This window comes from Agelaius tricolor, unplaced genomic scaffold (assembly GCF_023055355.1).
Source record: "Agelaius tricolor isolate 1412-34295 unplaced genomic scaffold, bAgeTri1.0.p SCAF_4, whole genome shotgun sequence".
Taxonomy (NCBI): Eukaryota; Metazoa; Chordata; class Aves; order Passeriformes; family Icteridae; genus Agelaius; species Agelaius tricolor.
In genome coordinates, this window is record NW_027269264.1 from 40,827,308 (window position 1) to 40,843,077 (window position 15,770).

The 15,770-nt window shown below is 38.4% G+C and overlaps 1 protein-coding gene across 7 annotated transcripts in view; it reads left to right on the top strand.

Moving 5' to 3' along the window:
- Positions 1-15,496, top strand: part of ANKRD55 (ankyrin repeat domain 55) — a 47,682-nt gene extending 32,186 nt beyond the window's left edge. The window contains exons 8-12 of one of the 7 annotated variants that reach the window (XM_071425387.1): positions 1,111-1,278; positions 3,134-3,798; positions 6,337-6,390; positions 9,275-9,376; positions 14,721-14,874. In XM_071425387.1, coding sequence (XP_071281488.1) covers positions 1,111-1,278; positions 3,134-3,798; positions 6,337-6,390; positions 9,275-9,376; positions 14,721-14,740 — 1,009 coding nt within the window. In that variant the 3' untranslated portion in view covers positions 14,741-14,874. Of the gene's footprint in view, positions 1-1,110; positions 1,279-3,133; positions 3,799-6,336; positions 6,473-9,274; positions 9,377-9,706; positions 12,331-14,715 lie in introns of those variants that run through there. The other 6 variants (XM_071425388.1, XM_071425385.1, XM_071425384.1 and 3 more) reach the window with 6 other exon arrangements.
- Positions 15,497-15,770: the final 274 nt, after the last annotated feature.

The window sequence follows — 15,770 nt, forward strand, 5'->3', positions numbered from 1 at the left end:
TTGGAATTTTGCTCATAAATTTTTTTAATGCAAAGAGAACCAGCTGGCTATTCACATTGATTATTCTGCTCAGTGAAGCAAAAGCCAAGGTTTTCTTGGCTTAAGTCTTTAGGTTCTTAAAATAATATCATTCTTCATGGAAAAGTGCAATAAAATGGAACAGAAATAAAATGAACAGGGTTCTGGAGCAGTTTCTAAACATCATTAAAATGTAGTTGAGCAGGCTGTGTTTCTATGGAAAGAAGAGCAAAGGGAGGAGATAGCCTACACTTCAAAGTTCATTAAGACATGACCACCTATTCCACGTGCTCAGATATTTCCACAGAATATATTATACTTGGAGAAGGAAAAGGTAAGCTTTTCTTACAAACACATCTATAAGATTTTCATTCTATTGTGTTTCTGATTGCACCCAATCTGAAGTCACTGGGACTGAAAAGGAATAGAAAGAAAAATTTCAATTTTTTTTTTTTTTTTTTTATTCTTAAACACTTCTTTTGTGATGTTGTCTGTGCTTTCAGGTTTTTCACAAGAACAATTTGGAAACTGGACAAAAGTTTCTAAATACAAGATGCAGATTTTATGCCAACAACAAAATCAGTTTGATTCTTCTGCAGAGATTCAAAGCAATTATATGTGCTCTGTTCTGTGCCTGTCATAGAACTCAGAAACTGGCAAAGTGGCAGTCTGGTAGATGTGTTCAGTCCTTGTCACTCATCTGGGAGAGGATTCTCTAATTACCTTCATGGAGAGTCCTCTGCCAACCATGGCCAATTGTGGTTGGTTTAAAGATGAGAAGAGTTTGCCCCTATGCAGTGGACACTGTGAAGGTTTTTTTCAAATTCTAGTCTGAAAACTTCAGTCACTTTTCCTAGTCTACAATTCCAGCTGTGGAAGAGATGCTATTGTATAAGGTATAGGCATTCTGCAGCCCCATATCTACTTTATCTGCAACTAAATAAAGGCAGCTACAGCAGGTGGCTGGAGAATTTCTTAAAATGTATATTATTAATCTGCACAAGTATATCCTGTGCACCCCTCACTATGTCATTAATAGTTTCGATTGTAAATCTATTAATCTATTTTAATTATACTCTCCCTTTCCTGTAGGACTCCTTTACACTGGGCTGCAGCAGCAGGGAAAGCTGACTGTGTGCAGACACTGCTGGAACTGGGGATAGACAGCAGCCCTCGAGACATCAATGAAAACACTCCTCTGACATATGCAATATACTGTGGGCACACGGCATGCATCAAGCTGCTGACTCAGGACAGCAGGTAAAAGTAAAGTTCACGTCTTGCTCACATGTTGCCGCTGACTAGAAAACAAATTTGTTGAGTTTTGAATACTCCTGAAGGGTTTGGGCCTTCAGTGGTGTTTCCTTGATCCATGGGAAATACTTGTTTCATTTTCCACCAATGCTGAAACATTACAATCCGTTCTCTTCTCAAAGACTCTTCACTGAGGTTGAATACTGCTCTAGCAAGCAGCAGAGGGCTATGAAGAGCAAGTGTGTATAGCTCTTGCTCAGTCACCTTCATGTAGAAAATTTGTATAACAGAATAATTTCAACCCTCAGATATATGTAACTTCCACTTCTTTGAAATCTCTGCACACTATCTGTGTGCTCATATAATCAGATGGACAGATAGACTGAACACAAAAGCAGATTTTACAGAAAATAAAATAAATCTCAAGTTTTCTTCCTCAGAGTAAGGGTTTGGTAGTACTATTCTAGCCTTCTTTAGTTCTTTACCTTGATGTGTTTTCTTATTCTGAGTTCTTGTCTGTTAAAAAGTATAACAAAAGACTTATTGGTTACAATCTTCCTTTCTTTGTATTCTTCCCTTTTCAGCAGCTAATTGGTTAGCTGTTGTCTAGTTAGTTTCCGTTCTTCTGCTTCAAGTATGCACTTACATTTATCTCCCCATTTCTTTGCACTTTCCCCTCCTTCCCAGTCAGAAGTTAGTATTATGCGAGACACAGGTAATATTACCTCTCCCTTTTTCCTGCACTCTGTCTATTAGAGAAGGTCAGAAATTAACCAAAATTTCATCTCAAAACCACTAACAGCAATACTGACACCATTTTTGGTTTTGCCTTTTTCTCTTTTATATGTTCTCTGCATTCTTCGTACTTTTATTTGTAGCTCTGTAGCCTATTGTACTAGTGGCTAGTTTTCCCAGTAATTTTCCATGGCTTTTCCCTAGGCAGAAAGACAAAATAAATTCCAGAGCTCCAAGTCCCATGGGGAACAAGGCCCCATGCTGTCTTGGTTCTTCCTGGCTACCAAGATTGAGAACAACTCTGTGAGATACATTCTCATGGACAGAGTACAGCTAGTACCAAGAGAGGGGCTCCAGAGAAGGGGCTTGATCTGGGGCAGGGGGGGGAATTCCATCACCACCCGTCCTCCTAATTGGTGCTTTTTATCAATTATGCTAATTTCCTAAAACTTATAAAAATGCCACCCTTGTGGCAGTGGGCTTTTGTGGACTTCTTTCCATAACTGCTCCTGAAGACCCTCAATAAAGGTCCACTTTTATATTACCTCCCATATTAAAATTATCTTGAGTTTCATTTCTAGTTTGGAAAAGGCAACACCACTAGTGTAGGTAATTATCTTGACCAATCTGAAACTGTGCTGGACCTCTTTAGCACAAGCAAGACAAGGGAAAGGGCAAACGGGAAAGAGGAAAAAGGAAAGGGGAGAGGGACAGTAGGAATGGAGAACTAGTGCCTTTTTTTACAGTGTTTGCAATGACCAGAAAACCTTTTTCCAAGTATGACATAATACAAATACCTGATTTAAAAGATCACAGCATGTTCTTCTCATTATCATTAGATCTTCACATCTGGTAGATACTGAAGCCACAAAAATGTGTTTGTTTTTTTCCCAGATAGCTGTGCTAAGTTACAATCATTAGGATGATTGTGAGACAATTCACCTATAAGAGTGAATTAACACAGTAGCATTTTCAGTCTTTTAATTACAAATTTGGGATCCTAATTTTCTTGAACCACCCATGCAAATGTATCCGGACAGAATATTCCTTCTTTAATGGAGTAACACACGTGGTATTTTCTCATTGTTTGGTAGTATTGACATCACATTTTGTTTTGTATTTCCAGTAGATCTGAGTCTGTTCATCAGTTGCACTCCCAGAACAACAGACTTATAAAGAAAGAAGGACGATTCAGTATGCTGAACCAGATCTTCTCTTGCAAAAAGAAGAAAGATGATCAGAAAACCAGTCACAAGGAGAGAAGCAGGGATCAATATCCTGGAAAAGAGGCCTCAGAAGTAGATGATATCATCACCCGTTTTGATTGCATTATGAATAAAAATTGCAAAGACATTCCAGATGCGTGTAAGACCACCCCTGACTTTGAAAGAAAGAGCACAGACACTAAGTACTTCATAGCAGAAAAGAAGAAATCAGTATGTCAGGGACTCCCACCCATCACCACCCAGAGCTTCCCCCCAATCACTGCAGGCAATTCCTTCCTAACTGCTTCCCAGAGCAAAATGTCAAGCTTCTCCTCCAGCTCCAGTACCCACCATTTTCCATTCAAATCTCAAATGAGTAGGAGTGAGCACAACTTGCTGGAAAACACAGACAGCTGCCAGGCTCTGCTGGATGATCCCTGGAACACAGATTCTAACCAAAGGCTCTCTTACAAAGTCTGTACTAGGACTTCTTCAGACAAACTGATGAATGGCTTAGACTCTGATAGGTCTCACCATGTGCTTTTGTGCCCTCCCTGCCTTCCTTCACTTCCCAGTTCTCCATCAGGTAATTTTTTTCCTTCTCTATATCCTAAATCCTATAATATCTACTCATGTGGCAAATTGAGTCAGAAAAAAGTAGGGATGAATAACATTTCTGTTTTTAAATTTTTTTTTCCGTGTCTCCTTTATGTGGCCATCACAGATAGCATGTGGGTGGGACATCAGTTGGAAGCTGAAGAGAATTAGGAGAAATAGGTGATTAAATAGGTCTGATGAGCAAGCAAAAATGCAGGTATCTAGGAAGTATATAAGGCACCTGAGCAATAAGTGCCTCCACGTAATATATACATATGTATATATACACATGTGCTTTGTGAATTGCACATTAACACCCACTACCACACCTGCTGCCTTGTGTCCACATCTAGTCCTGGATGTAGATGTGCAGGGGAACAGTCTTGCCCTCAAATCTCTAACTGTGCTGAGAGCTGCTTCTGGATCCAGCCAGGTCCAGTGCCATGCTGGACAGCTTTATGCTATATAGTTATATTCTGACTCCCGGCTGCAGTGGCACCCCTTCCCGCCCTGAATACAGCCTGAGTGCCAGCTCTTTGGGCTGATGTGCTGTTCTTATGGTTTCTCCAAAGCTGAATCTAGGTTGCTAAATTTACAGAGATGGGACAAATGCTTTTATGCTGTGGTCTGGAAGTTGTAATACAGCAGTAATGAAGCAGAGCATTAGAATTCTAAGGTGAACTTGATACCAGAGTTTGGCTGGATTTGGGATCTAGTATTTTGTTTGACTCACATCCATGTTTAAATGAATCTGCCTGGCTGGCCTGCATTCTGGAGTTTACTTTAACATATCAGTGTCTCCAAATTAATCTCCTTTGGGGTTAGTCCCATGCCAAAATTAAACACATCTAGCATACCTTCTAACCACTGCAATATCTAACTGAAAATGAAGCAAGCAAAAGCAAACCCCAAACTTTCCAGTATACCATTAAAAGGAGTAAAAATTTTACAGTAAGTTAATCTACACTTATCCCAAGAGACATGAGCCCTTACCCTTCAGTGGAAAGAGAAGTGAACAGAAACCCTAAGAAGAGCCCCCACTTAGCTGCATGATAGTGCAAACTGTTCTGAAATCTAAGTGAAGTGAACTACAAAAAAGCAAATCTTTGCACACAGGTCTGACAACTAGAGCAGAGACAGCAATTTCAGAATGACAGGCCATTATACATACATTGTGCAAATAAAGGCTGGAAATAGCTTTTTGGTGTAAAAAGAAACTACTTTAAAAGTGCCATTTCCTGGACGCCAGGCCACATTCCTGAAAGCTTAATAGAACTGCTCCAAAGGTGTCACTACTTTTTTACCATGCACTCTTCAGCTGCTCACTCAACCATACGAGCCCCAGCCTCCACATGCCCAGCAATGATTGCTCCTGCACGACTCCTTCTACACTAAATTCTGCAAGGTTCAGCTCACATGTGGAACACACAAATACCTGCAGGGCCACTTTACAGCCTCACTGTAATAGGGTACAGGGAGGCTAAGATATTTGAGATCATTGAACTTGACAGCAGTAGCAGGAATGAGTTCAAGCTGGATAAACCAAACTGCAGGACAGCTATTTCTGGGAAAATTTCCTGTTGGAATTTGATAGACTTGGAATTTATACATTTGATATGGAAGTAACTACCACGTTATTTAAAACGTGATTATAGATTTGTCTTAATATTGTAGTATACTACAGTGCTAAGAAAATGGCTAAATCCTTGTCTACTCTGGACAGAAGGATAGGTGGTTTTCCTAGAAAAAATGTTTTTGTGGAAAACCTATAACAAAAATGTAATTGTTATAATGGGAGCCATCTTTGAATGTCCAAAGGGAAGGTAAGTTATCTTATTACTGACAGTTTGTTATCTCTCTCAGAAAACAAAAAGCCTGAATCTTCTTTAAGTCCAGTTTTCTTTGTACCAACTCCATTTTAAAATTTAATACCATTTTCCAATAATGAAATTATGCCTGTAGCTGGCAAAAAGGACCTTCCCCTGAAACATATGAATTAAAATCCTCTAAGGAGGAAGAGAGTGTCTGACAGGAATGCATTGCACAACACAGATATTGTCTCACATTTCTTCATGATAAAAAGATCTGCTTATCCCTCTTCATGCCTATGTGTGTGGTTTAAATCTGTCTGCCCCTGTAATTAAAGCCACCTGACTTTCTGTGAATTAGAACTGCATTTACTGTATGAGCTCCAGGGCTTCCAGGTCTCCAGTGTGCTGTGCCTGCAGGACTTACAGGGATCAGCAGCAAAGTCTGGTTCCAGTCCAGCCCAGCCAGCAAGGCTGTGCAGGCAGCCCTCTCTCTGAGGAAAAATTTCTTTTGTTGGTTTTTGTTGGTTTATTGTTGGTTTTGGGGTTTTTTTGAGGTTTGGGTGTAGTTTAGTTTAGTTTTGTTTTGTTGTTTTGTTTTGTTTTGTTTGGCTTGGGGGTTTTTTGGGGGGTTTTTTGGTTGGTTTGTTTTTTTGGTTTTTTGTGGGTTTTTTGTTGTTTGGTTGGTTTTTTTAATTGATTTTTCTTTCTTTCTGCAGGAGACTTAGCTGAGGGGGGAAAAAACAACATCCAGTTTTGGAAGATACTGAAATGTTAATACTTCATTTCTCAATTCATGACTGGGGGGACTACATGTAATTTCCTAATCACTGAATATCTAGGCCAGGATTATGGGTATCAATAATCTAAGAAAATGCAATTTTAAAATTATTTTCTCTGTTGACACGGAATGTTGATTGTCTTGCATGACCATGTCTATTGTCAAAGTCAAAGCTAATTTTTGTGCTCACTTGCTGCAAAGGCAGCTGGCACATACATGTGTCAAAGCCTTTGGAGGTTTTTTGTTCTATTATCTGTACTCCTGGGAATGAAAGATGAGTCAATTTACTAGCTGAGCATTAACACTCACACAAAGAGGAGAGGTTGCTGTGTGTAGCAATGAGAATTACCTTACTACTGTGCCATTGGTTTCTCTCAGAATTACTGCCCTCCACTGAGAAGAGCAAAGACAGTCTATACTAAAAACTGTCAAAATCCATGAGAGTTTGCCACCCACAGTACTGAGCTAGCATCAAAAATCTGAAGCATTTACTTATGAGCTTTGCAATCATCTCTTTTTGCAAAATGTACTCTCATCCACATTCTACAGGGAAAAATAGTGGAAGTAGAGAATTCCAAGTGATTCTTGGGTAACAGGAAGCCTGTCTCAAGTATAAGACAGCTCTGAGACCCCTATTACCCACTTGTCTTTTGGGTTACTAAATTTCCAGATGTAAGATGATACTTTATTACAGATTTTATTACAGTACCTTCTGTTTGCTTGAAAAGGTTATGTAAAAAATGGGCTATTATTAAGTTTATGATGGTATAAGCAGTATGGTACTGTTCAACAAGAAGCATTTTTTGTCTAGGAAAGCAGAGCAAAGCTGATCAGTGTGGCTGTCACTTTCCCAAATTTAAGAACCAACTTACTTTGAGACATTCATCATAACATTAACAACTTATACACAAAATACATTACTATGTGGTTCACCTTCCTAAATGCAAGGAAAAATTAAAGAAAAAAAATACAGCCTCTAAAAAGACCCAAATGTAGTCCTAACTTTTATAAGAATGAAATTGGGTTTCTTCCATTTATTCAAAAATAATTGCAATCATAAATGTGTTCTTGGGGACAGCAAAGATGATGTCTCAGAGAGAAAAAAACTATTTTCCCAGATGTTATGTGAAATGGATAGAAAGGAAAAGTAGAAGAAAACTTCCACTTGATGCCAAAACTTTTAACAAGGATTCTTTTCCAAGCATTCATATAATCCTTGCAAACATGATTATGTTTTATACCATTGTTTTGCTGACAGATATCCCATTTATGAAATGAACATATCTCTTGATAGCAACAACAGCCTCCCATCATCAAAGCCATAATGGTACATAGACAATAAGCCATTAGTTCTCAGCATAAGCATCACAGAAACCAATATAACTTGAATTGCTCTAATGAGAGCACCAAACAATTCTCTGCTATATTGGAATTGATATATTTAGTCCTTTCTGCAAAGTGGATGCAAGGTCTATAGAAGAAATTTACCAACTAGACACTAGAGATATTAAAAAGTAAAACACAGGGAAACCAGACTGAAGTCTATTTCTGTTAAGCAGAGATTCTTCATGCAAGATTCTTCATGCTTTAGCTCAAGCACATCAGCTTAACCACAGGATCCAGCAGACTGACCCAATGTCTATCAACTGTTGTGGCTTTTAGACCAGAGCCTTGCTCCGGGCTGGGCTGAAGGCTGCACTGTGACGTGGTGGCTTGCCTGACCAACACCACAGTAACTCCTTTCACACAGAATCTGTGTGACAGCAACTTCCGTGCACATTTAGAAAACTTTTAGAAAACTGTTTTCCTACAGCTTTATCTTGGACAGCCCAACAACACATAGGTATTTTCAAGTACCAGCTGCAAAGCCAGAAAGGCAATTAATGTCATTCCATCTCTTCCTCCTGCTTAGGATGTCCTGCTACATCCACCCCATGTCTCCCCTTGTCCCTGTGTGCTGACAGAGCATATGCCTGCTCTTCAATGAGCTGTGTTGCAAAGCCATGCTGGATGAGCAGCTGCTTGCCAAGACATCTCATTACATGGCTCATCACAGACTTGGTGATAACATGAAAAATAATTTGAGGGACTCAAGCATCACAGAATAAGATCAGCTCAGGAAAAGGATCTGGTAAAAATGTTGACTTGGTGCTTGAGTTTTTATTTTTTTCAGTATTAGACGTGTCCTTTATGCAATGAAATGCATTACATCATCTAACTTACTGTCTTTTTTAATAGTATTAGACCTAAGCTAACTTTAATCTTAAATAATGACATGCCAGAATTAACCAACCATTCCTTTTTCAGTATATACTCTTCGTGATGAAAATGATACTGCCATGAACATGGTTTAATAAGGATCAGTATAGCCTTCTATCAGTTATGATATGCTTTCATCTGCAAAAAAACCCTCTCAAAGCTCATCTTTACTGCTAATAGCTTTCAATGTCGTTTTCCAACCAGCAGTTGAACTCTGGTTTTGTTTTAATACTTATAAAGGCTGAGACCCTATCAGGACATTTTGAAAACTAAAGCTTCAATTTTGAAATCAAATCATCTATTTGAATAATTTTACAGATTTAGATTCCAAAGATTCTTACAGAGACCTCGCTAATAAACTGTGCCCATTTTAAGACCTAAAGCTATATTATATGAGAGGAAACTATAAGTGTATATGTGAAGGTTGTACTAAATCAGTCAGTCCTTTTTGTGAGTGTAAAGTGAACTACGCAACAGCTTCTTTTTTTTCAGTCAGTGGTTTCTTGTTATTGCATATTTCTGAGAAGTACTAAGTTTTCTTTTCTGGAAGCCAGAAATGCACAGTGCACTACACTAGTTACAATTATTTCCATAATAATTTTATTTTTCTTTCACAGGTAGAAGTTTTCAACAGATGTCCATAGACCAACACAAAATGAAAAATGTTATTCCTGTACAGAACAGCCTAGCTCCAATACCCAACCACAGTGCTCACAAAAGTAAGTACAGACAAGTGTCAGTTACTGTATCACTCTGCGTGCCTCCGTCAGTAGTGTCTGAGTGCTTGAGAGGGGTTTCATGTTTGTTTTTCACTGTATCATGGAATGGCTGAGGTAGGAAGACACGTTTGGAGACTGTCCATCCTCATGTCCACAGAGAAGTCACCTACAGCACATTGCCTAGGATCACACCAGTTTTGTTTAAATATCTCTGAGAATGGAGATTGAGACCACACACTTTATCTGTGTCATCTCTCAGTGTTTGACTACCCTCAGAGAAAAAAGTTTCTTAGTACTTATTTGTGGTCATTGATTCTTTTCCTTCCATAGGCCTCCACTGAGAAGAGTCTGTCTCCTTCTCCATTACTCCACACAATCAAACATTTATACATATTGACAAGATCCTTTGAGCTGCCTTCTCTTCTTGAACAGCCCCAGCACCGTCAGTCTCCCTTTTAAGGCTGACACTCCAACCCTTTAGTCATCTTCATTGCCCTCCATCGGATTTGTTTCAGGATGTCCCCCTCCCTCTGTATACTGGGAGCCTCAGAACTGGACTCAGAACTCCAGATGTGCCTCACCCAAGCTGAGTAGAGGGGAAGAATCACTTGTCACAACCTGCTGGCAGTGCTCTTCCTGAAATACAGCCATGGATGCTGTTGGCTGTATTTCTGCATGGGCACATTGTTGGCTCATGTTCAGCATGGAGAAGCAGTGGTCCCAAAGAGCAGGAGAGTTTCACCCCAGTTCCAGAGTCCCAGCAGAGTGTCAAGACTGGGATTGTTCCAGGCTGTAGTTTTCTTCATACACGGACATCAGCCCTACTCCCAGCAGTGTCCTAACCTCACATTCTTGTGCTCCACAAAGCACAAATCTCCATTTGATACTGGATGAGGATTTACAGTTTTCTGACTGTCATCCTGCGGATCAGCCAGGTCCAAAAACATTCAGATCTAAATTTAAGATTCTCTGCCACTTATAATCTGAATGTCAGAAGCAAATCTGCAGTGATGACAATATTGCTAGAAAAGAGGCAGAGGCAGCCTTACAGGGACCATCAGATTGGGTGGGGATATACAGAATCCTGTGCTGCTGCTGTTTTCTACATGAGACAGGAAGAAGAAAAGGTGTTTGAATTACTGAGGTGGTATTCTCTGTCTGCTCAGAAGAAAGAAAATAATTTAATTGCTTTTGATTGCTTTTAAAACCCTAGGTCCAAGCATTCTGGTTTTTAGGCTTTCTACTCCTGTTCTCTGTGTCTTCTAGTTAAATCATAGTTGTAAGCAAAGTCTTTAAAAAATCTTTCCTAATAATTGTTTTTCTTGCATTAATTCATACAAGTGGTCAAGAATTTAGTTCTAGTCTCATGCCAAAAACTGTTTTACAAATAAGATACAATTGTCACAATTAAGAATCATGGCTTTTTTAACTAATACAGCACATTTATCCAGGTGCCATTACTGCTTGAATATTAGTTCAAGCCAGTAACAAAAAAGCAAAATTATTTGCAAAATAGACTTTATTTCTTGTTAACACAAATGACGTATTTGCTGATGAAGCTTTCTAAATTACTGTTTCAGAGTCTCATCTCAGTATGAGATTTCACACTCATCCTCTATCCAGCCCTAAAAGTATTATTCTTTTGGACATAGCCTTTATCCAGGTAAAGTGCTCCAGCAACAAAGTATGAATACAAATTTTTTCTCTAGTATTTTTAATACACAAAACGTGTGTTAAAAATACACTAAGGAAAAAAAGAAAAAAAGAAAAAAACAAACCGCTACCAAGAAGTTGGAACAATAAAATAAGCAAAAACTAGAATGAGAACTGAAACTACTCAGAAATAGAGAAAGAAGAAGTATCTCCCCCCAAAAAGGAAGGGCAATGAAAAAAGAAGGAAGAACTTATTAAATCTCTCAATAAAATGTTTTAAAATATACATTAGAAAGAGGAAAATAGGAATGAAACAGTAGCCTGGGAAGAGTACTTGAGTGATTTTAAACAATAAATTCTCACCCTTCAGATATTCCCAGGGCCAGAGATCCCTCACATGACTTCTTGAGTAGCCTCAATACAGACTGCATCTCCTATTCTGCAGGCTGCTGCTTCATCCCCCACACATCTTTCTATCTCATCATGCAACACTTCCAGCAACCCCTGGAAAACAGACTGTCACACACTCCCCACAAAATGCCAGAATAAATCTTTAAACAAATATGGAACTTCTAGAGAACTCTCTGCTGCTCTCACTTCTTCATGTAGTTAAGAAGGTCAGATATTTCTGGAAGCATCAGAGGAGACATGTGTCTGATACACAAAAAGGTGACATTATTAATTGCTGGGAAAAAAACCACCACTACAACAAATTCAAAAAACAAACTTAAAATCTGTTTCTACAGGTCATTTAACAGTATTTTCTGGAGATCTGTGGGGTATTTTTTGCCATTATTCATCGTGATTTTATGTTTCTTCTTTCCCAAGTTAACAGCAAAACATTCCACAAAGCACCCACACCACTGCAGAAGGCCACGGTTGTCCACTGCGTGGAAGGGAGGGGAGTCTAAGACCCATTCTTCTGTTGGACTCCATATTCCTTGGGCAATGCCTTTCTGACAGCTGTGACAGTATTCACAGGGTTTCTTGGATGAGGGAAGAGATGAGAATGTTGACTCCATGTTTCAGAAGGCTTGATTTATTATTTTATTATATATATATTACATTATAACTATACTAGAAAAGAATAGAAGGAAAAGTTTCCTCTCAGAAGGCTAGCTAAGCCAAGAATAGAATAGAATGAATAACAAAGGTCTGTGGCTCGGACAGAGAGTCCAAGCTAACTGGGCTGTGGTTGGCCATTAATTGTAAACATCCAAGATGGGCCAATCACCTGTTGCATTCCACAGCAGCAGATAACCATTGTTTACATTTTGTTGCTGAAACGTCTCAGCTTCTCAGCAGGAAAAAATCCTAAGAAAAGGATTTTCATAAAAAGATGTCTGCGACAGACAGCCTTGTTTTTGCCTCTGCAGTTTGTAATAGCAGCCACTCCAGAGTCTCTGCTGAGTGGGAAAGGCTTCCTGAACCCGTAGCTCCTGCTGTTCAGGTCTTTGGTGACCAACTCTGCCCTCTGTGTGATCATTAATGGTGCTTTTCCTGAGTGTAGCTCCTGGGGCCTTAAGGGCTCTGCCTCCCACAGATGCCAGCTCTGGGTCCAGGCTCGTGTGTTTCAGTACATTTACTAATACTAGTCATTTTCTGCATTGTTTCAGAGCCATCCATGTACCAGCCCTGAAATCCTAAATTGAATATCCCAAACTGAGCACAGTATGTGGGACAGTGTGGAAGGCACTGGTGTTTGGATTCTTTGAATGAGCATGAGTTTGTGATGGCTGCTCTGTCATGGGGGTGAAGTTAAGCTACAGTGGTTTTGGCCTAAAGTCTATCATTTAAAGTTTTTCATGATGTACATAAAGCACATAAAGCTTTATAGATGTTTTTCACACAGATGTGAACTTTGAATATATTAACATATGACTATGTTCCAAAGAGGGACACAAGTGAGCCTCTCAACATTTGCTGAATGCACACCAAAATTTCAGTGAACTCAAAGTATTCTAACATGTGCCAGAAAACAAATGGGCTCATTTATTGTATATAGCCCTCCCAGACTCACACAAATTCAGTACCAACTAAAGCAAAATATTAATGGTTTGGGTGTTTTTCATGGAAAGGAGAAGTGATTTACTGAATTTCTGAACATGAAGGAATCTTAAATATGACCAATGAATTACAGTACACTGCTGGAGGCCAGGCAGTTGTAGTAAACACTGTCTGCTCAGGTAATCACAACTTGAATAGTAATTGAAATTAGCTTAAAAAGAAAAGAATCTACCAAGTTTCTAAATCCTCTCTATGAAGATTCTGCTTTGCCCTAAATCCATACCTGGTAAGCTTTAGAAAAGTACTGCTCCTGAAAAATAAATAATCAATTATTAAATTAGTATAAGGTGCATGCCACAGGGGATTATGACAAGAACTTTAGCCTCTTTTGTACCATGTGTATAGTTAAGATAGATAGATAGATAGATAGATAGATAGATAGATAGATAGATAGATAGATAGATAGATGGACAAATATATGCAGTGAGGACCCACTGCCGACATTAGAGAGGTAACATTTATTTTCAGTGGGGCAAATTAAATGAAGCACAAAATTTCCAGCTAGAACACTGAAGAGGAAAGTGTTAATAGCCTTTCAGATAATTCATCACAAATACACAGATAGAAGGAATTCCAAATAAAATGAGAACACAACCAAAAAAAAAGAATGTAAAAAATTGCAAGATTCTGTTGCCAAAACAGAGATGATAGCTCCAGAATGAACTCTTTATATGCTTAAACTATAAAAAACAAAACTGTTTGTATACAAAGAGCTTGTGAATAAAATAGAGATCAAATGAAAAGAAGCTAATGCAGTTCACAATAAATTGACAGCACAGAAAAGTAGGTCTACAATTATGGTTTTGAATTCTCCTTTTAAAAAATCAGGGAATTAGTGAGTTGTCTGAATGAAGGAGCCTGATGACTTCAATTTAAAGAAAATACAGAACTATATTAGCTTTGAAGCACAAACAATGTTACACTGATGACTGTGAGTTGGAAATTAGGGATTATCTAAAGCCACAGTTTCTTACAGGACAACAACAGAGATACATAATGGTTGTGCCTCTCAAGTGCTTTGGTGTGTCTTGGTGTGCTACAGGGTCATGGGCTACTTTTGTGGCCCTTGCATAGCAGAGCATGTGTGGATTTGTGTTTACGATCGACTGTGCCTAGAGGAACCCAGACACAACATCCCACATTCTTCCATTTCATCTTCTTTAGATTTTGATCAGCATTTACCTTCAGCAATAGAGCATTTTTGTTAGAAATAATATGTTCCCATGGAACACTTCTGTTACAGTCAGTCTGTGATTTCTAATGAAAAAATATATTGTGAAAATTTCTCAAACGGACCAAGTCTCCTCCAGACAAATGATGAGTTCTCTGCTTATCAAAAGTAAATTTTTGAACTTTTCAAGACTTACTGGTCACTAAATTGAAAGTAAATCACTTAACACTGGAGTTGTTTTCTTCAGATGAAGATAACCCTTGCCAGGCTTATCTTCATCTGAATACAAAAATACAATATTTTATTAGTATTTTGATCACATTTTTCAAGTACAGGCTTGAGTACACACAGTAAGAGACAACAGTTCAAAGGAAGTTGCAAAATCATTTGTAAAAATGCCATGCTTTTCACTTTCTGTGCACTTTCTCTTTTTTCCTATTTCCTCTAGTTCAGCTGCCATCTCAGGATGCTAAGAAGTTTAAGTCCCTACGGACTGGTGCAGTTATTCTCCCACCAGCTCCAGTCTCCAGATCTCCGAAAAGAGGACATTCTCAGAGTCAGATCCTCTATTCTCTCCTGCCTGGTCTATCAGGAGAGCATCTAAAACCAAGCTGTGTCCTACCTGCTATCCCAAACCAGAAGAAATCTAATCCTGAAGAGGAGCTTGAGAAATCAGTTGCCAAATCAGATGCTGAAAATTAATTCATTACAGTGGCCTAAATTAGTTGAAATATGTCCAAGTGGCTGTTTAAAAGATAACTTTACAGTTACTGTTTAAAAAATAACTTTACAGTTAAATCTCATTAATTTGCACTAATGATACTGTTGTGATCTGGAGCATAACAAAAACCAAGATAAGGTAGCACATAACAAAAGCTGCACTGTGTGTGTGTGTATATATATCTATAGGCATTTGCATTATAGTTTTCATTTATGATGAAATTACTTAATCAACATCTAATGTGTAGTAAATTTATTTTGTGAATGGAACCCACCCTCATAACATGATTTTGTTGCAGCAATGTGCTGTTAAGCCTTTCATAGAAAAAAGGAACAAAGACTAAGGCTTTCTGCATGATCTGAAAGTTGAAACTAGGGAAACAAATTGACAGGGCTTCTCTGTAATTTGTAAATGCAAAGGTGCTGATTCTGATGCTGTGTGCCATAAAAAGAATCTAATTAAGATTGAGAAAATAAACTCAAAATAAAAGGCAGCTTTAACAATTGAAGTCTTTTGTCTCTTTGTTTTTCACACATTTTCTAAATTGTAATTTTGTGTGTTTTGTGAATTCAGCAAGTTAAAAAAGTACAATGAAACACTAATTACTGTGGAACAGACAGACCTTTTGCATGTACTGTTCAAAACTGTTCATTTCACAGACAGATTTATGTCTTATTTAATTCTCCATACTCCTCAGTGACAAAAATGCAATTGTGTACTGTTATCTTTATAAAACAAGGGTTGCACAGTCCTGAGTTTTAGGCATTGTTTCACTTTGATCA